The following is a 26,274-nucleotide window of genomic DNA, read 5'->3' as shown; positions in this document are numbered from 1 at the left end:
GTCTCATAGGCAAACACAGCAGAGAAAAAAAGTCATAACGTGTCAACATTGGAGCTAGTTTAAAAAAAAATAACGAGTGGTACGTTGCATTGTTTTTGCCAAATTCTGAAGCCTTCAAGTGCCAATACGTTTCAAAAATCTGCTAAGCACCTATTGTCCATAACGGAAATTCATCACACGCCTGTACTTAGTATGTGTACATTACTTCCGTTTTACGTCGGTCATGAAGTCATCCTTCTTCCGCGCGATGATAGTTTAAATAAGATCTCTATCATAGCTATAAATATCCTATAGCGTTGAAAATACTATTCAGCCAACGCTGTGAATTTTCCAGGAGGACCGTAAGCTTTATTGCGGTATCCTGTTTTGCCACTGAACTACATGTGAAACACTCCAAACGCAGTTACAAATGATTCGTAAAAAAGTTCATAAGGATACTCAAACTTTGAATACTTGTTTGACAACCAGGAGGTCACTTTTTGTGCAGTTTCAAGCTAGCGGATTAACGAAATGATTGCAAACCAATAAAATGAAAACAAAGCTATTGACGTCTTGTTTCTATCGCTGTGCATGTCTTCTAACACAGGTCATTGCAGAGAACACCTTGGCCAGCGCAACTAAATCTTTAACCTAAGAATAGAATGAATGGAAATTTAGGGCGCTATTAGTGAGAAGCCGTTTGACTCGATCAATGTTACAAGGAAAGGACCTGTGATCTTGTCCAGCGTCAATACTTTTCCATGCTAGGCTAGGATAGCCAGAAGAAGGATCCCACGGACCCTCAAATAGGCGGCGAAAAACGCTTTTTAAATAACTAGCACATGTGACATCATTGTGCTTGTTGTATTGTAACACGGCAGCTACTTCCTTGCAGGCTATGCTACCATACAAACACAATATCCCATGGAGGTCTCAAAGTGGCTGGACAAAATAAGCGTTTTGGCTTTTGTAAGAATAACTTTCTCTCAATATGTTTTGGAAGCGTATAGTTCCTAGTGCTACGGAATTGTGACGGACCAATGAACAGCGTATTTTACGTTTTTATAATTCTAGTGGAGTTCCAGTGTCTTGATAACATTAAAATTACCAAAGTCATACAACCCTGCACATTGTAAATTTGAAATAATATGAACTAAAATCATACATCCTATATATTGCTTCAGAGATATATAAAATCGTATGCTCACTAGGCTTAATTCATGGTTTCGCTGAAAGCAAATTATAATCAGGAAAAGGACAATAACAATTTTTTAACCATTTTATGAGTATTAAGCATTTCCACCTAAGACTCATAAAAGCAGAAAAACACCTGTAAATTTAAATTAATTTTCGGTATGCGCCCGGCCTCACCTACCCGCAACTCGCATATGAATGCCAATCTTGTTTTTGTTCTATGCCCTCTATTTGCAACCGTGCTCCGCTTCATCTCGGTCACCTAGGATCCCTTAAGTGCAAGTTGCGTTTTAGAAACAAGGGTGACGGACCGTAATCTTCCATACGTTGCTGCGAGCACAGCGGCCTATTCACATCAATTTATCTCTCTGCATAAGCACCTTATTCGTCCTATACATACCGGCTTATAAGACAGCTTCGCGTTATCAGGCTGTTCGTCGCCGTATCCTCAACCTGCGCGTCTGTCCCGATCCTTTGCCTTTGCTGTTAGCGCGACTGTCTCTATTTTTCTGTTCCTACTTTTTTGCGGCAGCCTTCAGAAGGCCAGCTAGCTGGCCTAGCTATGTGGAAATGCTTTTAGTTTAAGTAAACACTGCTGCATTATGTTGATATTTATAGATTTGCTCCTCTCATTGGCTTGCAATTATGTATGCATTCTACCCTTCAATAAGGTGCATTTATCGCAGGTAGGAATAGATGCTTCCGTATGGGACTCTCACACTAGATATGAAAGCTTGAGCCGTTGCGGTGCACGAAAACGAGCTCGACCTTTCTTTTGACGTAGAGGTCAATAATACTGACGTCTATGTAACCTAGTGGTACAATGCCTAGCGTTAAAGAACGTATCGATGTCGTGTCTGCTGACTACCTAGAGAAAATTGTTCCGCCTATCCGCATATGGCAGATAGCTATCTGTCTGGACGCAGAAAAGGGTCCCTTTGCAGCGAGTGAATCCGCCGCTTATAAGGGATGTAGGGAGACTGCTGCAGGACAATCCTGTCCGCGGATCACTTTTGCGATAATCATACTGCATGTATAGTAAGGTATTATAGGTAATGCAGTTAGTGCTTCTATTTTTTGTTCAAAAAGTCGTTTATTTCACGTCAATAAATATCATTGTAATGTTATTAGGTTTGTTAATTGCCGTGATGTATTATCTCGATAAGCTCTGTATATTTGGCGAACAAAAATCAGAATTTAAACTAGGATGCTAATTTTTCTAATAATCTAAGTTCTAATAGTGACGGTTCCATTCGATGTTATAGTTTATACATTCGGCAGTCAGCAACGAATCCGGTAAACTTTGAAATTACGGAACTAGAATGAAGTTTTCTCACATGTGCTGAAGATAGTATCCCATGCACACTTTTTTCTCACACTTGTCCCAGCGCTCCGGCAGTTTCTGAATAGCTATATACCTACAGTTGGCGTTTCTGTATGTAATTTCTCTATCTATGGCTTCTCGAAATAAACCAACATTAGAATATGCTTTTACACAGTTGCTTTTTTAGGAGATCGAAAGGCTTCTAATCATACGGATTTGGATTGGGAGAATCAGCAGGTCGAGGCCAACGTTGGCTATTCTTTTACCCAATCCAGAAAGGAAACATGGCAATGAGGTTCGGCTTTGCTACGAGTCTCTTGAGGAACTCAGAATGGCTGCATTGATTATTTTATTTTTGACGAGTGGTAGTAATAGATGCTCCTGAAGTCCGCTGCAAATACTACTACTACCCTACGGCTGAAACTATCTGACACTCCCACCTACTTTTCAGGCTAGCGTCATTCTCTCGTCTGGTCCTTTTCTGACAGAAATTGCACGATGCTTCGTCGATGACAACTGAAACGCAAGGTGTTGAATAAAGTTTTGCAAAATTCATGCGAAATGTGCCACACTCATTTTCAAACGACCTAACCCGATTTCACAAGACACCCATTTTTTTTTACTCAGTTTCCGCGTTATTTGGACTATAATTCTGTAACGCGTTGTGTGTAAACGCCAGTCTTAGCTCACTTATCATGGAAAGCATGTTCGATTGCAGCGATGCGTTCTTGCCCTTGAGATCCCACCGCCCCTACCTAATGTCATCACGAATGCCCGATGAATTTTGCAGGATTGGCCATCAAAGAACAAACATTTGACCACTGAACGTCGATTCGAGGCTCAAAGACGTCTTTTTTTCTGAACTAAATTCTTAATCTGTTTTAACTCACAAACCTCTAGAAGAGTGGAACTTCGCGGGCTAGCGGTGCGTAGTTTAAAGGTTATTACATTTCAAACCTTGGCGGATTCGCTTGTAACAGTCCAACATTTTTTTTTGTTTTTCTCACATATCACGGCAAGTTATGGTGGTGCATATATACACTATCGATTTGTATTTATTTTACTGTCTTTACGAAATCTCTTTTGTGTCAGGTTCTTGTGTCAGTATCGTTTTTAGCGATACCAAAGCATGCGCATGCAACAACACTCATCGAATGCTTTTGCATGCTTCAGGCGCTGGTGTTTTAAGCGTTGCAAAAACGACACTGCACCCAACTCTGTGTTTCTAAAAGTCGCCAAATGTTAAAACGTTATAGGGTATAAAGGTCTAGGTCAAGAAAAGTCTAACATAGATGTCAAATCAACGACGAAATGCTACGAAGGATATATTTCTATTCTGCAAAGATCAAAACAGAATTTCTTCTATGCGAAAAAGGTTTTTAAATTCTATCTATATCTGTTTTTCTGAATACAGTTATCCTCGCAGGGAAGTGAATAGAAATAGTATTTTAGATTTGAATTTTTTCTAATTATATTGAGTACACTTGCGTTTGAATATTGATTCGTGTGATCTCTTTAGGAACGAACGAAAGTAAGTTACAGGTACGTTTTGGTTCAACTAAATGTTACCTATGTAACAGCTGTTTCTAAAGATGAGAAATGAAAAAGGCAACGCGTACAACTTCGAACACGAAGAATTGTGAATCGTTTTACAACGACATCTTGACATAAAAGGGCTTACCGTGCTTAGGAGCAAATATTCGAGTGCGAGATAATCTTCCTTTATAGCGGGGAAGGCGCGATACAAGGCCACATTGCGGGACATAACATATGCAAATCCAGTTTGTTTGGTCTGGCGGAGTGTTGGAAAATACTGCTATACGCAAGATATCCAATAGAAACTAGGAGGGTTCTAGCTCTAAACAAAAGGGATTAACTGAAAAACAAAATATGAAATCTCTGTTTTGTGTGTGTGTATTGATGAAACATTCTAGCCACAACGTTTCAGACAACTGCATAGCAAGTTTTGCGGTTATCAACCGTCTGTTGTTCGTTAGTATTGTCTTATTCTCATTGGCGTTTTCTCTACAATATAGTGTTTACCGATGTCCTCCGAAATCCTATTTAGTATAGAACTGCCCAGGGGAAAAATGGGTAAAGAGTAGGCAGGGGAAACTGCATGTACAGCCTGAGTAATGGGAGGTATGCAGAACGGCTACGATGCCACAACGGCTCTTCCCCTCGAAACTGTGAAAGGGCAAGGCCTCTCCGACAGCCCGCCCTCCACCTCCAAAATGGAGCCCCCCGAGACTTCGACCCGCTTTGCTGTGTCCGTTCTCATTTTGGGAATGGGTTTTGCCGCTAGGTTCTTTTCAGTGCGACATACTACATGTAGGCCGTTTACTGCTCTCTCTGGAGCTCTGTGAGGGGATGATGCTGTGGAGGCTTGCCTGCAGCCTCCGCGCTCTTCCCAATAGAGAATCATTTTCTCCTATAGAGAAGTGGCTGTACATAGTCGTGTTTGATTGACAGTAATGCATACAAACAATTGTGAACTGTATTACGCTGACCGTCTTATCGGTCCGCGTCGTTCACGTTAAGACACTGACGAACTCGGAGCACGCAGCGTAGAGCTGTTTCGCGCAGAGGTTCAGGAGTACCCGTAGTAGGAATAGTAGTAGCAGCAGCAGCAGCGGCGTGCGATCTAAACAAAAATTGCAAGCTCTGCCCAGTTACCTAGTGAATATCGAATGCTGCCAGCCAGCTGGTGAGTGACTTCCGCGACTTAACGAGTAGTAAACAAAATGTCTTCGAAATTCTGCGCCCACTAACTCAATCACCTCGTTCGATGTCGTCTGTTATCAGTGTTTTCGCGCTAACTGAGCTACATCCAGCAGTACGTAACGGATATTTGAATGAATCCTAGAGGAAAAGTGTGGATAATGTGCTTTGTGTCACTTGTAGTTATACCACACACCTGTAATTCTCCTTCTACTCGTTATCACCTACGTGAACCGAAGGACGATTTCCGTTAGCATTTGTCATGTGGGGGCTGGAGTTGCCCGTCATGGCGAATACCGCAAGCAGCAAGAAAAATATCGCGTGCGCGAGATTAGTATGATTATGAACATGTGAAAACGGATGTAACGAGCACAAACGGATTCAGTCAACCACCGGGATCGACATCGGCAGGGATCAGAGCAACTTAAGATTGGAATTGTCGTTCGATAGGAGCACACGTATCGCCGGTCGCTTAACAGTCCATGAACTTGTGATTATATACCATTGATTAGGTGGAAGCCGATTTGATTGAATGCACTGGAATCGGATCGGGTTCGTATAATCAGGCGAAGTACAATTGGCTAGACATAGCGTAGCAATAGACGATCATCTGAAGTGATTTAGCACTTTGCTAAATGGTTATTGCTGGCTCAAAGATTGATTAGGAGCATTTGTTTGTACGCACTGCTGGATGCTTACGCTATACTGCAAAACACAGCAGCTACCAGTATATAAAGATATATCAGCGGTTTACGTTGGCGAAGTTATGACGCACAGTTAATGTATAGGAGGCAGTTCCTTACCGCTGGGTAGCGATCGTAGAAATAGAAATAGTCGGTGAAGGTGAGGGGTGTACGTTATGGATATTAATAGTCTCTTTACGTCTTCATTGCCAGTATATACGAAACGCATTGCTGAGCTAAGTAGGTAAATTAATAGGAATTGCAGAACAAATCTATGCTAAATTGATACTATAGGCTTCTCTTAATAAATTACTATGGACAGATTTAATTAGAAGCCCATACGAGTTCAACAATATAATGTTCAACACAAGACCTAGCCTACATGTTTGGTGAAGTCAATCCACAAAAAAACCCTGAGTTGGGTAATGGGCAAAAAATCAAATACCAACTAGTGACGGGCCCCAGAAGATGTCCTTCTTTAATATAGGTGTTTAGCGAATATAGAACAACAATATAAACCATAGAAAGTGCATTAGCGACCTTAGGATCTTCTTTAACCCATTTGTTCACATCAGACTGAGCGGAAATCTGTAGAGGGAAGGAGAGAAATGGGGTCTAGAATCTGAGTAAGATAAACATTGAATGCTAAATTGGCGTACTTGTTGTCCGTTATTTACAAAAAAAAATTATATATTATCTCTATATATTAGGAGGCATAGAAGCTGATATATTTAGGAAGTAATAGAACCGCTTATAAAAGTGGAGTAATGAAATTTGCTGCATCTTGTCAAAACAATAGGTGGTGAGCACTTAAGCTTTGCGCTAACATTCAACAAAATATGTCATGGTTTGTCTTACCCAATGTTTGCTTTAATAATCGTTGTAAGACTGTGAAAACTCTCACCTTTTATTTGCTGAAGCGTGAACCATAATGTAATTTACAGCTTTTGTTGATCGCACAGAAGCGGAAATCAACAAGCGTTTAAAGTAGCTGATGCTTTTAGAATCTTTGAGAATAAGTTAGTCGGACAGATATATACCCTGGCGATAACAAAGCATGACCCTTGACGTCCATTTGAACCTTAAAGGTTATATTGTATTAGGTATATTGCAGTAGGACGTTAAAAAAAACTAGATTTTCACAGATCTCAGACGTGACCCTATCCTGAATACTTACGGAGTGACTACTTTTTTCCTTGCCTCTATTCAGATCAATCATTTCCGAATGGGAAATTTAAGAATCTACCTTAAAACTGCTTTTTATTCGTTTACTATCATCCAATCATTTTCTGATAAAATACATGCTTAGTTCTCAAGCTAACGACTATATTTTGTACCTGGTTCCAAGGCTCCATCCAGAACTTGCGACGATTGCTGTTAGCCACCTGCTTTCCTGGCGGCATTTCTGAGCAACCGAACGAGAAATGGAGAAGCGAAATGTCTCTAGGGAAAGTTCCTTGTTGAATAAGGTGGGCAGTTGTGTAAACCGGTCTAACTCAATACGTAATGCCTTCACAATTTTCTGCTAGGTACGTCTAGACTGAAGCAGCTCTTTAGGATTATTAGTCGGTAGTGGACGTATGTATCTATCTCTCACGGAAAGCTGTAGGCTTTACACCAGCCAGATTTATTTCTGTTTTTGTGTGTATCATACAAACGCCATAAACGAATGATTTCCCGAGTAAAAATTGTCACGTACAAGGGCAAATGGATCAATAGAAGTAGAAAGCGCCCGTCCGTTTGAAGCTCGCTGTTATCATGGGCACCATAAACTGATGTGAGAGTGGGGTATCGCATGAAACCCTACAGCGTCGAAGTGAGTGGAAAAAAGCAAGAGATCAATCCGACTGCAATTGTTATCTATTTTCCCTACTAAGCGCTGTTTCTAAATACGGAGAACAGGCCCTATGACGCATAGACCATACAAGAAATTGTACGAGTTTACAGGATTTCTTAGTAGCTCCCTTGCTTGTGATTCTAATAGAACGGCAACTGCAGACAACAGCGATATGACTAGGTCTTGACTTTCAGATTCTGCAACGTCCTTTCGCTGCCGTATATGCTACCAGTAGTGTTTTAGTCCGCTTTTTTGCTGTCTATTTGAGACCTTTGACGATGGCACCACATGGCTATTATGAAGATAAGTCAGTAGGCGAGCAGGGCTCTAAAATTACCGACGAAATTACCTTCCTCTTAGAGCCGTCTCCGTTAAGGCTGCACAAAATGAGTGAGCGAAAGGGATATTGAACACTAAACATGCACACGACTACACCTAAATACTATATATCGTTATTATGACGACAAGTATTCTGTATGCCCTTTATTATACGAAATAACAAGTACTTATTGTTATTTAGTCTGTGTGTGGTCGAATTGTATGTCTTATAGTTCATAGGATTTAACTATAGCGTTTAAGTGAGGCGATATGTATCCTAACACCTGTCTAGCTTCTATTTAACATAAACCGGACATAAGCAGAAGATCCGAAAAGTTCTTTTACCTTGATAAAGGATTATGAAGATGCGGATCGAGTGAAAGGATCGCTCTATTATGTAGGCTGTCGGAAAAATATTCCTATCATCTCATCTCTCCAGAGAACATCGCATCAGATCCGATGAAGTACCCCCCTACACACAGTAAAAGCAAATACTTAACCATAGCTAAATGTTCGCCGTATTAAGTTGTATAAAACTAGTTGTTTTAAATTTAACGTAATATGCCTAAATGTATATTTTGCTAAAGCGCTCTATACCTAAGCGTAGTACTGCGAATAAATAAGGTGTTCTTAATAAATTTCTCAGTTCATTGTGAATGTATTATGTGTTAGATGCCACCTAGGCTATCGGTTAAGCCTAGGGCCCCGCTCTATTTTTGAACCCCGATTCAAAAATGTCTCGGTAAGCTGTAGTAGTAGAAATTGTAATTTGGCTTCAAATCTAAACTGCCGTGGATACTATATATGAACTTGATTCTTTATTGTATATACAGATACAGTACCGAACGAAGTTCCCATGTCTAAACGTTTCTATAAGTCGCGCACAAAAATCCCACTATTTTCCTAAAGTGTATCGTTATCTATATATTGTGAAATAATGTAGAACAATATTAGACGTCACATTGCATGTATGAACCTTCTCTGTTATGCTACTGTATATCTTTGAGCTGAATAATAATGAAACGTATTGCTTCTTTTCTTAAAGTGCATTCGTTGTAGTTCCTGAATATTATACAGTATGCTTTTGTTTGAAAACCCGGTGATGTAAGCGCACGGCCTCTAAGATACGATGATTAAAAAATTACAGGTAACGCACCGTACGGTACCGACAAGTGCTTGTTCGGTGGATGAGCGAGATGCCACTCTTTGGAAAATCGATTAAAAACCCCGTTGAGGTGGTGAAGAGCTTGCGGGAAGCGGTTAATGCCCTTGAAAAGGTCGACAAAAAAGCTGAAAAGGTATATCTCCCTCATATAGCTTAGTCCCACTAGGGTATCATAGTATATTTATAGTATATAATTATTTGCCTAGGTGGGCAGCTTTGAAGTAAGACGTACTACCACCTTACACATGGTAGAAATCTTGACGCCTAACGTGCACATGTTTTAGCACATGATGGAAGATTATTACCGTTAAATATTCCCAAGAGGTTAACTAGTGTGATAATGTGAGCCAGGCGAACATCCCAGAAATAATAGCGTCCTAATTAATGCTAGTCAGCCGTCCATTGAAGATATAATTTCGAAATGAAAGCCGATGGGACAAAAGCACGTAAATAGCAGATACGCATGCAAACTGGTAATCATTGACCTCTTTTGAAGCTAGTTATTAGTCTTATATAGTTTAACCCTTATATTTAAAAGTAAAACTAAAACAAAAATTAGCAGATTCGTGCAATACATATGGCTCCTGATAAGGGTCAGATGGGCGGGTTGAGCAGTGTAAGCCGTTGAAGAATTGTCTAGCGATATCCGTACATTTGCCTAGTGCGATATTCACGTGTAGATTCATTTATTCCGTTACTGTGTATACAAGTGCCGCTAACGAAATTTGGGTATGCATGTCGCAAACTTCTTCTGTTTTTACTGTGTCTACAAAAAAAAGCTTGCCGCTAGGCTTCTTATTGTTTTCAATATGTGAACCTATAAAAAATGATTCCCTAACATATTGCTAAATCATGGCTTTTCATATTCAAAACGGTATCTACAGTAACCTTTACGACCACTAGAAGAAATCCTCGTGTAAATTCAGGGCGATAGGGCTATATCTTTTACTTGATTATATTAAAAAGAAGCTTTGTTCTACTATCCGAAGAGATCTCACCTAAATATAGCTAAAACGCAGTATTTTTTATGCGACATTACCGTATCTGTAGTTTTCGCGTTATAGTACCTCGATGACAAAGGCTTTTGTCGACCTTTAGAAGACTTAAGTGACTGCAATGCACTTTTGACGACCATATTGTCGAAGTCGTTCAAACATTTTGTTGGTAAAAAGAAGAGGTTTAGTAGAGCAGGTCTTGTGTCTTGGGTCGGTGGGTGTGGCAATTCTTTCTAGTCTAGAAAACGTGATATAACTACCCTAAAAAGTTAAATTCTGCGACACTTATGGATCGATATCCTGTAAGGTATAGATTCGACTTACCTAATTGGCACTGCGACAACTTTTTGTCCAAGTTAAGCTTAGAAAGAATGCATAAATTGCCTCAGCTGGAAGTGAACGAAGTATTTATGACATTAAAAGGATTAGGTGTTAAGAAAGGGAAATGATGTTGAAATGCATGGCAAGCCAATTCCTCAGCTCACGTAACACGTAAATATTCCCGAAGCTCGTTTTGGCCAGTCGTCCTCGCGTTTGATTCAGGCGATTTCAGCAATTTTAATGTGTAACCGTTATTTTTGTTATGTATGACTTGTTGCTTGGGCTCAACATAATAATCAGACGCAAACGCTTTCCGATACGGTTCTCTCTATACGGCTGATGTGCCCGCACATAGTCTGGTTTTATTATACCTGTTTAAGTCGGTTGCCACTATTCGAGTTGCTCATACCTCTTGAATAATTTTTGAATACAACATTGCTGTGTCCTTCTGGCTCTACCGAACAACATTCTAGCAACAGAGTAGGCTTTGCCTCAGCAAGTGTCGTCCTTAATAGCGCGGACCCCATAATAAAGTCATAATATCCAAATAGTGACCTTTAAGCCACCTTCCGCTTCAAAGAGTTATCACCATTAAAGGAGAGGCGGCGGCCGGAATGCGCAGTTGCGAACTGAGGAGAAAAATTCCCTTAGATCCTGCGCAAAACGAGGGGTCACAGGGAGCAGGACACGGAATGATTCAAACGCTCCTGGATGATACGAACTTTCCATTAAATTCATAGTTTCGAATCGGACAGACGTGGAAAAACGAAAAGATGCCCGTTGACTTAATCGTCAGGGAGCCCCCAGTGTAACACAGAATTTACGTTCGTATACAGAAATGGAAAAAAACGCAAAGAAACGATTCTAGCTACTGTCACAACTTGCTATTGCTAGTGCTGATGATGTTAGAGTACGTCTAGCAAGCGATGAAAAAGTACATATGTAAAATAGATATGGGACATTCATCGAGGTCTATAGGGCTAGTGGGAACTCCAAATATAGAGGAGCAGAAACGTGGTCAGCAGTAATGGTGCAGTTTGGAGCATGCATTCCTTATCTTATGAGTATTCATAGACCTATTCAAACGTGGAGCGCCAGTGTGTTCTATAATGCGCAACTAATAAGTATTTATCCTTTCTAGCAGGGCAAGACGTCCGAAATTACCACTAGGTATGACATTACTATCGAGGTGTCTTCATTATTAATCAAAACAATATTCAGTATTGCTATTGCAACTACTATTACATGACAATTAGAAGCGTATGCCATTTGTGTCCCTTTCGATGGTGGCAGAACTTGCGATAGAGGGTAATAAGGGGGCTGTGTGTACGAATGGTGCGTAGCGGCTCGAACGATGCACAACCACCAAACAGAGAAAGCGAAGATGTTACCTAGGACAGTATTGGATATCTTATACACGACCAATGGTACTCGGATAAGCAATAAATTTTGACGCGGCGTGACTCAGATACGATACACATAGAAACAGACACATACTTAAAAATATATACAACACACACATGGTCAGGTGTATGTTAATGCGAGCAAGCCAGATAATATTGCCCATATATAGTTCCATAAGAGTCCCTTAACGTAATCGGCGTCAGAGCGCATGAATCCTCTGAACAGAGAAGCGGTAGCGGATATTTAAGCAACGCGACCTGAAAACTACGGCTACAACTATTCTTACTTGAATGGCCTGCATTGCTCGAATTCTGACTCCGTTGCGCTCGTCGTTGATGAGTCCATAATAACGTCTTCCTTTGTTTTCATTTCAATTCTCAAAAATAGCTTGGAGGGTCGGTGTAGAGAGCAGATCGGATAGACGAGCATTTGGTAGATTGTCGCACTTTGCACCTGCGAGAGCCAGAGAATGGAGACGCGAAAAAGACGACAAAAAAGCCGAAGCGCACAGAGGACAATACCGACAGATGAAAGGGTATTTGTGTATGAAGAATAAAAGGAATCTGGGGAATGCCGTACACTGAGTCATTCTGAACCTGTAACCGTGCAATCAAGCGCAAAATGACTTCAAAGTGTTTCCCCTTCGATTTTTTTTCTTTCCTTTCTCGAGAAGTGCCTTATGTGAGAACCATCGTCTCAACTGCTTGAAGCAGTGACCGAATGTAGCTACAATTGCGGCATCCAGAACTGCTGGCAAACAAGTAATCAGATCAGATTTGTACAGTAAGCCTTGTTCCAAGTAGAGTTTTCTTCAACTCATTTGCTGCCCCACATTCTGCAGCTTGCCATCACTCGACTGAGCCGGGGAGCCACAAATGAGAGCACGCCAATACCAGATGCCATTGCCGTCGTTTTACAAATCCTTCGCTCCATCTTGAGAATTTCTCTTTCCTTTACCATATAGAACACGATACCGTGTAATCTCGTCGGCACTATTCTAAAGCAATAAAGTTGGGCCGACGATGAATATAAACGTGGAGGGCAGGGTTTGTCATGTGGACATGCTATACTTTGTGACATTATTAAAATGAGTAGCGACTTAGTATTATTATTAGCTAGCAGGCGTTGCAGATAGAAATACTAAAACGGTAACCATTTCGGTGTTTACTAGACGATGTGTGCATCGAATTTTTCAGAAACAAAACAAGGTAACCCAAGTTACTTGATGTAAAAATGCTCACTACAACAGCTAAGTGATGCACTCGGTTGTCTACAGATAATGAGATTAGCGAAAACGTATTGGGTTCTTTCGAAGTAACAAAGAAGTGATGAAGATTGCTTGAGATACTGTTGCACTCTGAATGGGTGACGGCCATTTTTACTTAGACTATTCCACAAAGATAGATATAAGGGTTCAAAGTGTCCTCAACTGCAGAACGTCATCGACCGCCTGTGGTTAGGGCCTTGCTTATATATATATATATATATATATATATATATATATATATATATATAAACGTATAAACTCGTTAAGCGTACATTTTATTTAACAAAATAACTACATAAGGTGTGGTATTTTTTGTATCTTAGATACATTGTACAATCCCTATTATAGTTACATTAACATCAGCGTAAACTTGTCATCAAGGGTATCTTCGTTTATTCTGCAAATCCTTCGAATAGAAAAGACTTTGCATTATAAATTCAAGCTTCGCGTTTACGATGTATCATACCTATTAAATCCTTCTTCAAATCAATTTCTTTCAATGTATCATAAAATTTATTTCTGTCAGCGATTTGCTTTAACGTATACGCGTTTTTTTCAATTCAACTATTAAATGCTACTATACGACTCCCATGGACAACTAAGGTCTAAGAAACTAATCCAGTATTTTGTAAATGTATTCCAGTCACTAAGATTATTGTTTAACAGAAAGCTGTCGTAACATCAGATGTACGACTTTATTCTATGACGGACATTTCAAACGGTAGGAACTTCAACGCTCCCTAAACACATACAAAGGGTTCCTAAACATCGGGGTTTATATAATTTTCTCTCGTTCAGTCGATGCTATTTGTTTAATTGCAGAACTTACGTATGTTAGATTTAGTAAATCACGGCGTTTCACATTTCCCTCCTGTTACTCCCATGAATATTTTTGTGTGAGTGCGCTCGTGCCCGACTTTCTTTCGCGTTCTCTCTTTTTCTCTCTCGCAACACATGGTGTACAGACTGCCTTTGGCAAGGTTATTTTTCCCCTTATTGTCGTTGTTATAGAGTAGGTTGATGACGGCATGAATATAGAGAGCGAGAGAGACGGTGCCAGTTTCGATCTTGCATCGTATCCCAGCCGTATTATCCGTTCTCAGGCTGGCCCCGGTTCTAATTACGTCGCTCACAGCTTCGCTGAGTTGGCCTTCACTACTACATTCATTCGAGACATCTTAGAGAACGCGTCCTCTTTTGCTGCGTGGACGACGTGTACAGGAAGTGCTACTGCTTCTATTGCCTGATAAGAAGCAGCGGCCGAATCCTCTCCGTTTGTAGCTCCGTGGTTAGAGCGGATGAAACGAAAAGCTGCTGGCGGGCGATTGACAGTCGCTGTGGTATCGCTGCAACAGCCACCGGGAACAACCAGCCACGATCCAGGGGGCGACAGCAGTAGCATCAGAAGCAGCATCATGTCCAGCCTATGGACGACGGTTTTTCGTTCATTCATTCCATTGAAGTAGGTGGTAAATGCAGTGTTTGCCAATACGACTTTCGCTACCAACAGGCGTACTCATAAAACAAGCTTTTGCTTACTCTCGAGAAACAGGGCCGAGGAGAAAACGAACAGACGCAAACACAGAACACGTTACTGCTATCTATTTATGTGGTAGGATATTGAATGCGAAGAACAGATCCAAGGCTATACCAGAGATGATCGGTTCTAGGGCTGAGCCTGCCTACGCTGTTGAAGTCCTATGATGAGTATTCTTTATATCTTTAGAAAACCAAATTCGCTTATATATATATATATATATATATATATATATATATATATATATATAAACGTATAAACTCGTTAAGCGTACATTTTATTTAACAAAATAACCTACATAAGGTGTGGTATTTTTTGTATCTTAGATACATTGTACAATCCCTATTATAGTTACATTAACTTCAGCGTAAACTTGTCATCAAGGGTATCTTCGTTTATTCTGCAAACCCTTCGAATAGAAAAGACTTTGCATTATAAATTCAAGCTTCGCGTTTACGATGTATCATACCTATTAAATCCTTCTTCAAATCAATTTCTTTCAATGTATCATAAAATTTATTTCTGTCAGCGATTTGCGTTAACCTAGCTTACCTACCCCATATTTTAATAACAATCTAGGTGCATAGAAATTGTAATAGATTTTTAGAGATTTCGCTTGTTGTTAATGATCACCAGTTTTGTACGTGACAGTCACGGATGAATGCTTTCGTGTGCCTTTCTCGAAGAATCGAGCCTTCTTGGACTTTAACAAACAGACGGTGAGTATTCCCGGGCTATATTTTCCCCACCACTTGCAGAACTCTTTGCCATACTTTGGTAGCTTTTCCGCCCCTCTCCTTGGTACAGTGAAACAACAACAGCAATAGTAACAAGAAAAAAGGAACTGCAGTGAGAAGACCTACGCGTGAGTGTTTTTCGACTGTCTGGAGCTGATTTCCAGGCCAGCCTGGCTAAGGCAGAATGTAGCTGGCCGAATCTGCGAGGCGCACTTGTTTACTGGCCTGATCAGGCGAAATTTTCGGCGGGTCAACTTCTTAAACGTCAGTGCGCTTTTCTTAAGCCTGGCTTGGTGCTATTGTCGTTGTTGTTTGCATCCTTGTCCATCCAAGCGACGTTGTGGTTGTCTTTGTTGTTTCTTTGCGCTTTCGCGTTCCGATTCTACATCAGTATTAGTAGCGCGACCGCAACATCCGCCATCGCCACTTGTTAAGAAACCCCTCCAGACACTTAGGTCGTTTTATGTCTGTGCGAGATTCCCGACAATTTTTGCTTCCGACGTCCACAATGTGGGTAAGTGACCGAGCTGTAAAAAACGACAACAATGACGGTTTATTTAAGATGACATAAGAAGCAGCGGCAGAAGGGATTGCGGCGGCCGCAGCGGCAACGACGGCGGGTCGATCGTAGGATTGGCTTCCGTGGTTGCATCAGTGTCAATGATGGTAGTCGCCGTTGTTAGTGGCTCATGGACAATACCGGTGCCGGTCACAAGCACCAGCCGGCAAACGGCTTCAGAGGAAGGGTCGTTGTGTCGCTTAAGTTCTCCATGGTCCCCAAAGGAAGGGAGTGGAGAAGAGAGGACAAAAAAATCAAAAGGCGCCGTGCACATCCCATTCGCATGAGCAACTGAGGGGACCAAGGAGAGGTATGATCGTGCAGAGGGGTAGAAAAAGGCACAAAGTGCAGGAGATGTAAGAGCAGCGACATAAACAGCAGTAGCTTCCGCTGCCCTAGCAGCAAAAGGCTCAAAACTATCAATGCTGTAGCCCTCCAGTGCCCAACCCCTGTTTCCCCATTCCGTTCGGTCCGCTGCTCCTAGATACCGAATTCTCTGAATACCCATAACACCCTCCCCCTACCACTACCACTCCTCCCAGTACATACTACTCAAATACTCTTGGTGAACGCAAGCTGAATTGAGTGTTTATGGAGAACTGTGTACGCATCTTCTAGTCGGTCACCATAATCCGGCCCCACTCGCTGCCCCATTGACTGCCATTTAACCAGGTTGAAGCCAGGAAGTGGGAGACCGCTGCTCACTACCGCACGCCAGTGAACAGCCCATTGGAATGGGTGTTATTCTTATTTCGAACATGTCGATAAGCCAACTAATTAACCTTTTTTTATAATTATTAAGTGTATTAAAAGAACTGGGAATTCTATGAAATATAAGCAGTAAAATTGTAAAAGCCTTGGCAAAAGACAATGAAGAAACGAGCTAGAACAAAACGGAGCGAAGCTGTTCGGTGTCTTTATGGATGGGTGACCACTCAGTCGATAGCTGGGGCACTGCCCAGGGGTGGCTTGGTCAGCTGCACACGACTGGGCGAGGACGGCCGTGCTTTACCGTTCTCTGTACCGCTGCCGTTACATAAGTCGGAGTATTTCTAAATCAAATTTGTACATAGGACATAATTGATATATTGAACTCTGTACATGACATCGAGGCTGTTGTAATTAAATATCTTTGCTTTTGCATCCTTCTACCAAATGCTTAGTAACTGCGTATATGCGAAGGGCAGTGTATGATTTCACGATAAGCGACAATGAGTAACGTATGCATGTTTGGACAATATAAGCGACAAGCTGTTAGCAAAGCAACGAAGGGCTAATTTCTCATGCAGAAGCTATCTTTCATTGTGTCGAGTCGAGAGGCATGGCAAAGGTTACTTGAAAAATTCATTATTTTGATCTTAGACGCTCGCGTATAGATTTACGTATAGACAAATTTGCGGTCAGCATTTCAAACTCAAGCCTATTGTCCAGGTTAACGTGTCCTTATTAGACTGCGTTGCGACGTTCTACTGCTGGCCCATTTTCCGGAGGTTTGACGAGACGAAAATTTTCTCGGATTCTTGGAGGCTCTTTTTCTGCAAATTGCGTAAAAAGGATCGCAGTGGTGGCATTCACAATAGCCTGCTTGCCCTCGCTACTGCGAGCAGGTCAGAGTAGTTTAACATTGATATGATGAACACCAATGATGAAATAAAAGTGCGTGATCCATCTATGTTCGCAAGTTAACGTTCAATAAGCTCAACATGTTAATATCAAACATACATAAAAAACCCTCCTTTATGTGCAAATCTTGCTATCAGGACTACACTTTACTAAATTCGTAGTTGCCGAAGAGCTGAGCTTTAACGGCTTTAACCTGTTAGTCGGTTCTCCTGCACGAACTTTTTCGGTTTAATATAGCACTCTGCCAGTCGTGTCATGTTGATAGAAACTCCATAGATCTATTAGTTAAATATAGAAATTGCGGAAGCACAAAGGTTGAGGTCATAAAGTTAAATCAATAAATAATGTATTCAGTTTAAACATACACTGTTGTCGAACATTCTGTTATGCTGATATGGTCGTTTCAGGAGCAGCTACCGAACACGCTGATGAAAGCTTTAAAGGCGCAAGAAGATGTCTCAAAGAACCTTTGTCTTATGCGGACATTTCTGTATAGTACTGCTGGTGAAATGGGCAATAACGACGCGCAACCGGATCCCCAGGTTAGTTAGCTGTACCAAGCAGATTTTCCTGTGCAGGGGCAGAATCTGAACATAGTTAGGTTTGTGCACCGACAGCTCGAACCTTGCCTGGTAGCACAAAGAAAATAGGACATGGTATTTATAGTATGTTCAAGCCATTTCCGAAAAACGAAAATGCTTCTAGCTTTCAACGAAGTCGGGAATCTTCTAAGTACATCGTTGTTCTAGGGTAATTTAAATACCCATTCGATTTCGGGTATTCCTCCTTCTTTGCTTTTTATAAGAGCCGCGGCTACTACGAAAGTCTTTAAGTTAGGGGCCTCGACTCGCGGTTTCTTCACTTACGATTTTCCTACGGAAAGGAGCATGTAAAGGAACAACCGTCAAAAGCAAAATTCATTTGTTGAAATGCATTAGATAAATTTTTCCTTGAATAGGCCAGTCAAAAGTGCTTCACAGCTTTCTGCTCGTGGGACTTTTCGGTTATTGTTATGGCAGCCATGAGGTGCGTAGACTCTGCCTCGTAGTTGCTATGAATCCCTCATACTTAGCTGCATTAAAAGGGCAAAAAAAAATCACGAGGCGTTTAGGGTGTATAGAAGTTGATCGTGTTGAGTAAAAATTGCTAAACGAGGAAACCGTAGCTAGTCAAAGCATATCGAACGAAGTTTTTCAAGATGCTGATTTGTAAATCTCGATAACAGTCACCGCGCGTCACATATAGCTACTTGGCGCTGTAGTGCGGAACTTAAACCGGTATTTGCAACTAACTGCTGCGGTATAACTCGCTAAATTATCAGCTTGCTTTGGCAGTACTTGTTTTAATACAGCTTCGAATGGAATCAAGGCTTCATTATATCTTTAATTACAATTTCATTAACATAATCATTAATTATAATCGCTCGTTTTAGTCTCGAACTTACAGCCATCTGATCGAATTCTTTTGTTAGAAAAGTTCAGCGCCACAATCTACTTTTCAGCATATCAAACAGAAAAAAACGTAATACAGAATAGACTTAAGCTGTCAGAACAGGTCGAATTGAGTTAGGTACTCAGTCCTAGTATTCTTATAGATACGTAAGGGGGTTTGGTTTGGGAACTCTGAAAACAACTAGAAGCATTTTCAGATATTTCCACAGGTAGGCTTAGCTTCATTATGAAAAATTTACCCCTAAAAAAGTCATACTTACGATTAACGAAAAAAAGAAACCATTCCGTGCTTTTGGAGAGAGAGAGAGAGAGAGAGCTGCGCAGCATTGTGGTGGTGCCGAGCATGTAAAGCAACCAATAAAGGGGTGCGAAATATGACTGATGGGGTCTGTACCACATGCTACCGAGTTTAGCTTAGGTATACCGCTACGACTGTTTGTGCGGCGCCCATTAGTTGAGACTGAGAAATATGAAAACATACAGTACGATCTCGTTAGAAGGACTTAAAATTTAAGCTAAAGATGTTAGTTAATATGCTAGTTAGACAGCTATAATAGTTAGACAGCTGACAGATATATCGAATAGCAATATCTGCACTCACAGATTAAATCCTGTTAAATACTTGTAATGGCTTTTACTACTTGTGCTCACTTTATATTATCGCTGCGTCGAGTGCTTGAGAACCTTTGCAAAACGGATTAATTTTTGACGTTAGATAGGTGAATACGTGTAATTGTTCATTTGTATGGAAATTCTGTAAAAAAATAACCGCAATCAGCAAATATGGACAGTGTGGAAATAAGCGTCGCAAATTTTTCTCTCTTCGATCAACTTCAAGCTCACTAGGGATGGTGTATTTCCGCGTAGAGCATGGTCAATTAATTTTCCCCTGAGCTTAGGAATAAGTCGTAATCCAGGTTCGAAATCAGGTTTATAAACACTTAACCGTTTGTTGAATATCAGCCGTCTGAAAAAACGTTTAACAGCAGCATGGGACGCAAAATTAGCGAGATTTATTCTAGCATTCAAATTTTAGTGGGAAAATAAACATATTCAATTGGTTCTATCCGTCCTAAATGATTTTAATAATAGTTTTCTTCCAATTCGTTATATGTGCAGATGTCGAAATTAGCTCAGGAAGTGTATAGCTCGCATCTGCTATTACTACTCGTTCAGAATCTATCGAAAATTGACTTCGAGGGACGCAAGGATGTCGTGTACATATTTACCCAGATTCTCCGCCATCGATCGGGCGAGAGATATCCGACTGTCGAGCATATTTACCTCAAGCCGGCAATACTGTTTCTGTTGCTGAGTGGCTACGAAAGGCCGGACATCGCACTTAGCTGTGGACAGACGTTCAGGGAGTGTACAAGGCATGAGAGCCTCGCCAAGGTCCGTAGTTTAGTTCTTCGGAATAGTTAGTTCCATATATGTGAAGTCGTCTATGCCCCAAACTGGGTGCAACTGTATGAATGGTGCTTAGAAAGGTATCGTGAACTTGCCTACAAGATTAGTTTCTCGCAAATTATTAGCGATTGATTTTTTCCATTGCCCAATTTTGCGTTGAATATTGTAAATACTATTTCAGCCGTGAGATTATTTTCGTGTTATCACACCAGAGATGTTATTTTATTTTACAGATTGTGCTTTACTCGGATGACCTCTACAACTTGTTCAAGTACGTCGAAGCTTCGTCCGCCGATATCGCCGCGGATGCGTTTGCGTCGTTTAAAGAACTTCTAACGAGACACAAATCTACTGTAGCAGAGTTCCTAGAGGCCAATTATGATAGGGTTAGTGTATTTGACTGTATCCTTTTTATGTATACGTACGGAGGTGTGGCTTCAGTTGACAGTAATGCTACCCGACAAATGTCGTACTGATGGCAACTGATGCAAAAACACCAGGAATCCTTTTGTATCTTTTTCGTTGCGGTTTCTGCTCGTATTATTTTTGATGAGTTCATACGTATGCCAGTCAACAATAACACAAAACAGAAAATTACCGTTTCAGGTTTTCACACACTACCGAGCGCTATTGAATAGCGAGAATTTTGTGACGCGGCGTTTGGCTCTTAAGTTACTGGGTGAACTTCTACTTGACCGGCACAACTTTAACGTAATGACGAGGTTAATAATATCCAGTTCTATAAGGACTTGACATTACAACTGTAATACATGGCAAAAAAACTCTCAACCGTAAAATGAGTTAACGACAGCAGTTACTGAATATATATGTGTGCAATTCTGTCGTTGGTGTTTTTTTAGATATATCTCAAATTCAGAGAATCTGAAACTTACTATGAACATGCTGAAAGATAAATCCCGAAACATTCGACTTGAGGCTTTCCATGTGTTCAAGGTAAGAAAATATATCGATAAAAGTAGCATAGTTGTACATAATTATATATATATATATATAGACATAATATATATATATATATATATATACGCGTATAAAAAAAACGCGCTAACATTTAAAGTTTCCATATCTAATCGTTTGCCTGTGCACTCGTTCTTAATCTGTGCCACGATACATCCAAAATGCTCACAGCCCGTTTATTACTTACGTTTTGCCATCACAGATCTTCGTGGCTAATCCCCACAAGCCGAAGCCAATCCTCGATATACTTTTGCGCAACCGCGAGAAGCTCGTCGAGTTCCTATCAAAGTTCCAATTAGCGAATGAAGTTGACTCCAATTTAGCCGAGCAGTTTAACGATGAAAAGGCGTATGTCATCAAACAGATTCGTGAACTCAAGTCGATACCACTTCCAGTAAGTGGAGCTGGTGGCGGTGGCGGCGGCGGCCTCAATCAGGGGCCGCCCCTTCCGCCACCAAACCCTGCGGTCGATCAAAATGGCTGAACTCGCATCCGAAAATGTTTCCCCAGCCCGCGGCAACTGAACGCTTGCCACAGCAGCTTAATAATGGCTCTGATGATAACAAATGTCAAATGTGATCGTATGCTGCTATGTAAGTGTGAAGAAAAAGATACGTGTAGGCGAAGTTGGAGAGAACACAGGACTTCATCTATATCAAGGGTAATCCAGTGCTAAAATACTGGCGTGAAACGCTGCAAAATGTGTGGATGATCCCCGTATACAATATATATATGATTTAGATACACACACGTATTTACATACATACGTGAGCATGACCGTCAACAGTCACAAGCTTGTTTACAGAACCGAATCATTTCAACAGAACACATTATAGTAACTATTAGAAGTTAATGGCTTTCGGGAATACCGGTGAGATCAACTACGACCGTTTGAAATGCTATATACAGATGCACACACAAAATGGCACGTCTAAATTGTTTCTTCGACCCTGTTTATAAAGTTGTATCGAAACACACGGAGATATTTTAACGAAATATCTTGTATGCGTCGCATAGTTTAATTTCTGACAATAGTGTGTATTTAATATAACCGGCAGTAATTTCGTCCAAGACCCAAACAGTTAAATAGCCATCTATATAATATTCCTTTTTTCTTCGAATATACAATGTGCTCATAATAACTATCCGTCGAGCGAGATTGGCTGGTGTATTATCGAAAGGCGCTACATAAAAAATACAACGAAATTAAATTTTGCAGTAACAAAGGGCTCAAAAGGGCCAAAAGTGCGCAAACTCAAAAAATACACTCGACATTTAATGTAGTCCTTTCTAAGATGGTCTTTAGTTTCTCTATCAGAAACCTAGGTATATCGAAATCTTTTTTAAATAATTTTATTAAATTTTCTCCTTGAATCTAAATTCTATTGAGGATCTTTCGGTTCGCCTCAAAAAGATTGCTCCCAGATTCTCCTGAGGTCTCATAAACTGATGATAAGGTAAATCATAATTTTTGAAGAAAAATAAAGATCTGGTGAGTATTTGTATCGCTTTAAGAGGAGTGTGTAACAGCTGGTTTTCGTTCAGATTTTGAAATCGACCGCTGTTCACTGTGACAAGTTTGTCACCTTAACCTAAAAATAACTGGCTTTTATCCTGTACAAAAAGCAACAAATAACATTATAACAAAACAATTCGAAAAAGTTCCCTAACTTAAACACACCGTATACTATGATGATAATGATATTTTGATTTTACTTTACGCATGCGTACAGCCTTCTACTCGTACAATGGGTATCGTATCGTCTGTGGACGACATAATCCATCGACCCATAGGTGAGTGAAGTTTTTCTATTATTATTATAAAAACAATACAAAAGCATATAAAAAGGCTGTGCTTAAATAATTGTTAAGCACATAATTAAGTATGTGAGCACTACTTTAATCGCGTACACAACGCCGGTGAAATAGGAAAAACGAAGATGCAGGACCTTTGTATACGTAAATTGACTCGGTAAAAACTAGAGGCGAATAAGTAGACGACGAAGAAAAGGGACGACTTGGGAAAAAAGGATCAGCTCATAAAACAAAAAAAAAGGCAGAATGAATATCCATACGGTACAGATGAAAAGAAAACATAAAGAAGATGGAAATGAAGAGTCACCGCATAATGTTGCCATATTGACCTTAGGACCTACTACGTATCTTATTACCTAAACGCTGTGTACAGCGGTGCACGTTCCTGTGCATATCCCTATGGGTGAACGTAAAGAGGCAGCGTATAACACAGTAAAACGACGATAGTAATAATAATCACAATTATATATTGCAAAATACGGTCCTCGTGGCGTCGGTGATGTCAAGTTTGTCGCCAGCGCCACGAGTCACATCACAATGCCTTATTCAACTCTGTTGTGCTGTCCCAGGGCCGACGCAACAAAATGCAATGGCGCGAAAAACGGGTCACGTACAGAGCGAGAGGGATAAAAATAGGAGGGAAAGTAGTAGATGGGAGTTCGTCATCTCAAGAGGAATCATGTCGCAAGCCCATAAAAAGGCGACTGCAACCATGTTAACCAGATTCGACTGATTTTGGCTGTCTGATCTTCCAGTAAACGATTCTCCGATCTATGATCCGCGTTAAACAGAAATGTGCCACCTTATCTATCTGTACAAAATACAAATGTAAGAAAAGTATAGTCGCCTATACAGTGCTTATTTTACTATACTTATGATAGGGAACTGTTCTATATGAAAACACATAATGAATAAAGCAGTGATAGGCTAGAGAAAGATAAGCACTCTAATGGTGGCAACGATAAAATCTACTACATACTAGTTATCATTAGTTGTTATCCATTACTATTTCTCACTTCAGTTACATTTTGACCTACTACATATTGTACATGTCCTAACGGTCCAAGCTAACGTGAATTCTGTGAAATCCAACTGGCAATTGCCAGACTTGCTTCGGATTAATGATGTCCTGCTGAGATCCTTCTTACTCTTAGCCGACAGATTAGAGGACATTCAGTCGCGGTAAATAGGACATAAGTTTATATATATATATATACTTCGATAGAGGCAAGCTAAATGAGATAATCCACAGGTGTATATTGTTTTCTGATTCGAATAGGCTCGCCCTATCGTAGGAACTGACCCACTCGAAACGAGATTTTTGTCACAGCACAAAAGTAAACAGATCGCAACCTTTTCATGATCGATAAATATGATTATCATACAAATATCAATATGTAAAATATACATGTATCAAACTATAACGAGGTCGTATACACATATAATTATTACTGCGCAAAATGAGAAGTGCTCGATTTTCCTCTCTGCCCGTTAATGTAGTCCAAATACGCAACAATGTATTGTCAGAGATTATCCTTTAAGATTACTAACTATTATATTGGTTTAGACGTAAGGCTATTTGAAGAACAGGTGGTTTAGGCTTCATCTTGCGGTGAGTTTTGTGGTAATTCACGAGCTAAACCTTAAGCAATCTGGGTCACGTCAGACGCTGCAGCAGCCCAGCCCAGCCCAGCCTTAGCTTTAGGGGTGCCTCCGAAAATAAGGGCACACGATCGTAGATGTCGACGACGGTCTAACCTTATTACTGCATCACGTGCTTCCAAGCTGGTAAACAGCAATTCATGACAGAGTTCCCACATGTCGCAATAGTAGATATATACACAAAGCAATAACTAATAAGGTAATTCCTCATAAACTGTAACTGTATTCTAATTAGCACATCCGTCCACGAGAGATTAATTTCGCGACTGTTCGTTGCCTATGAAAAAGCTGGGCCTTGTAACACGGTCATTTCAAGTTAAGGTCATATGTCGCCTATCTAACGTGTACGTTATGTTTTCAACTATTTTGTAAACACAACAATAAAAGCTGAATACTGTACATGAACAGGTTAATTACTTTTAATAACGAAAGCACAGAATATTTTAAATTGAAGAAAGTTTAATGATGTGGTACCGGTAACGTAGAATATATTTTGACTACCGATCACAGTAAAGCAGACGACCCTACAAAAACGATCTGTGAACAGCTTTATGCGAATGTGGGCATTTCAATATAATTGCCGGTCCGCTAATATGCAAACCTTAGCCGCATTTGGGACTTAAAACGGCAACAGTCACGAGACCCGAACGAACTATCATCGCACAGGCACAAAGCTACTGATATTTTAATCAAAGTTGACACATGATTGAGGTATATTTTATTAATTGATAATTTGATATCAACAGGCGTTAGATTTTTGAACATCGTGCGACATTGAAAGACAGCATGGTTCTAGAAAACGTAGCCAACGTAGGAAACGTAGAAAAAGCCAGCTAACTAAAGTAAGTTGTAGATAGTAATACTAAGTTTTACACTATCTAGGTCTTAGTTTATGCAACGTTAGACACTGTTCTGAATCTTACGGAATTTTGTTATTTATTGGAAAAAGCTGTATAGCTATGTACCTCTACATACCTACAGCTAAGTATGAAATAAAAAATAAATAATATTCTTAACCTGTTAATTTTGCTCACGACTCTTAGAATAAAAACATAATAGGCTTAAGGAGCCGAAAGTAAGCGACAGTAACTGATGTTTTCCGGTAACGCTTACCGTGATCCCCTCTTCACCAATAACAAAAACACCAAAATATACATATATATAATAAACGTTTGCGTTTTTCGAGTTCGATTAGCCTGACACATACAATTGAAAATTTTACAATCAAACTACATTTAGTTCGGGCGTTAGATTTGTCTATCATTTACCAAGATGCCTTTCATGCTGCATCCAATTT

The 26,274-nt window shown here is 40.3% G+C and overlaps 2 protein-coding genes across 6 annotated transcripts; both read left to right on the top strand.

The window, feature by feature from the left end:
- Window positions 1–4,754: 4,754 nt before the first annotated feature.
- On the top strand, window positions 4,755–25,376 carry LOC111247661 (protein Mo25-like). Of its 5 annotated transcripts, none has more exons than XM_022798864.2 (9): window positions 4,757–5,770; window positions 7,261–7,370; window positions 9,204–9,354; window positions 18,072–18,206; window positions 20,235–20,510; window positions 20,759–20,911; window positions 21,132–21,247; window positions 21,386–21,479; window positions 21,703–25,376. In XM_022798864.2, the coding sequence occupies exons 3-9, from the start codon at window positions 9,244–9,246 to the stop codon at window positions 21,982–21,984; spliced, it is 1,167 nt and encodes a 388-aa protein (XP_022654599.1). In that variant the 5' UTR covers window positions 4,757–5,770; window positions 7,261–7,370; window positions 9,204–9,243; the 3' UTR covers window positions 21,985–25,376. The 5 variants fall into 5 exon arrangements, with proteins under 5 accessions (XP_086840411.1, XP_022654599.1, XP_022654598.1 ...); XM_022798863.2 differs by having other exon boundaries at window positions 7,250–7,370; XM_086984285.1 differs by lacking the exon at window positions 20,235–20,510 and having other exon boundaries at window positions 4,755–5,770; window positions 7,250–7,370.
- On the top strand, window positions 22,028–25,376 carry LOC147756848 (uncharacterized). The gene is made up of 3 exons (XM_086984287.1): window positions 22,028–22,161; window positions 23,234–23,294; window positions 23,885–25,376. Exons 1-3 carry the CDS (start codon window positions 22,048–22,050, stop codon window positions 24,046–24,048), a joined length of 339 nt encoding a protein of 112 aa, XP_086840413.1. The 5' UTR covers window positions 22,028–22,047; the 3' UTR covers window positions 24,049–25,376.
- Window positions 25,377–26,274: the final 898 nt, after the last annotated feature.

The sequence above is a fragment of the Varroa destructor genome, unplaced genomic scaffold, assembly GCF_002443255.2.
Source record: "Varroa destructor unplaced genomic scaffold, Vdes_3.0 BEIS01000003.1, whole genome shotgun sequence".
NCBI lineage: Eukaryota > Metazoa > Arthropoda > Arachnida > Mesostigmata > Varroidae > Varroa > Varroa destructor.
Note: the sequence above shows the minus strand (reverse complement) of the source record. Positions and strands in the feature narration are given on the sequence as shown.

Excerpts from the sequence above, each read along its gene's own strand:
- LOC111247661 (XM_022798866.2), top strand. The coding sequence starts at position 9,244 with ATGAGCGAGATGCCACTCTTTGGAAAATCGATTAAAAACCCCGTTGAG. Across the intron at positions 9,355-18,071 it reads TCGACAAAAAAGCTGAAAAG|GAGCAGCTACCGAACACGCT; the intron begins GTATATCTCCCT and ends TGGTCGTTTCAG. Across the intron at positions 21,248-21,385 it reads AACTTTAACGTAATGACGAG|ATATATCTCAAATTCAGAGA; the intron begins GTTAATAATATC and ends GTGTTTTTTTAG.
- LOC147756848 (XM_086984287.1), top strand. The coding sequence starts at position 22,048 with ATGGCTCTGATGATAACAAATGTCAAATGTGATCGTATGCTGCTATGT. Across the intron at positions 22,162-23,233 it reads GGACTTCATCTATATCAAGG|CCTTCTACTCGTACAATGGG; the intron begins GTAATCCAGTGC and ends GCATGCGTACAG. Across the intron at positions 23,295-23,884 it reads CATAATCCATCGACCCATAG|GGCCGACGCAACAAAATGCA; the intron begins GTGAGTGAAGTT and ends GTGCTGTCCCAG.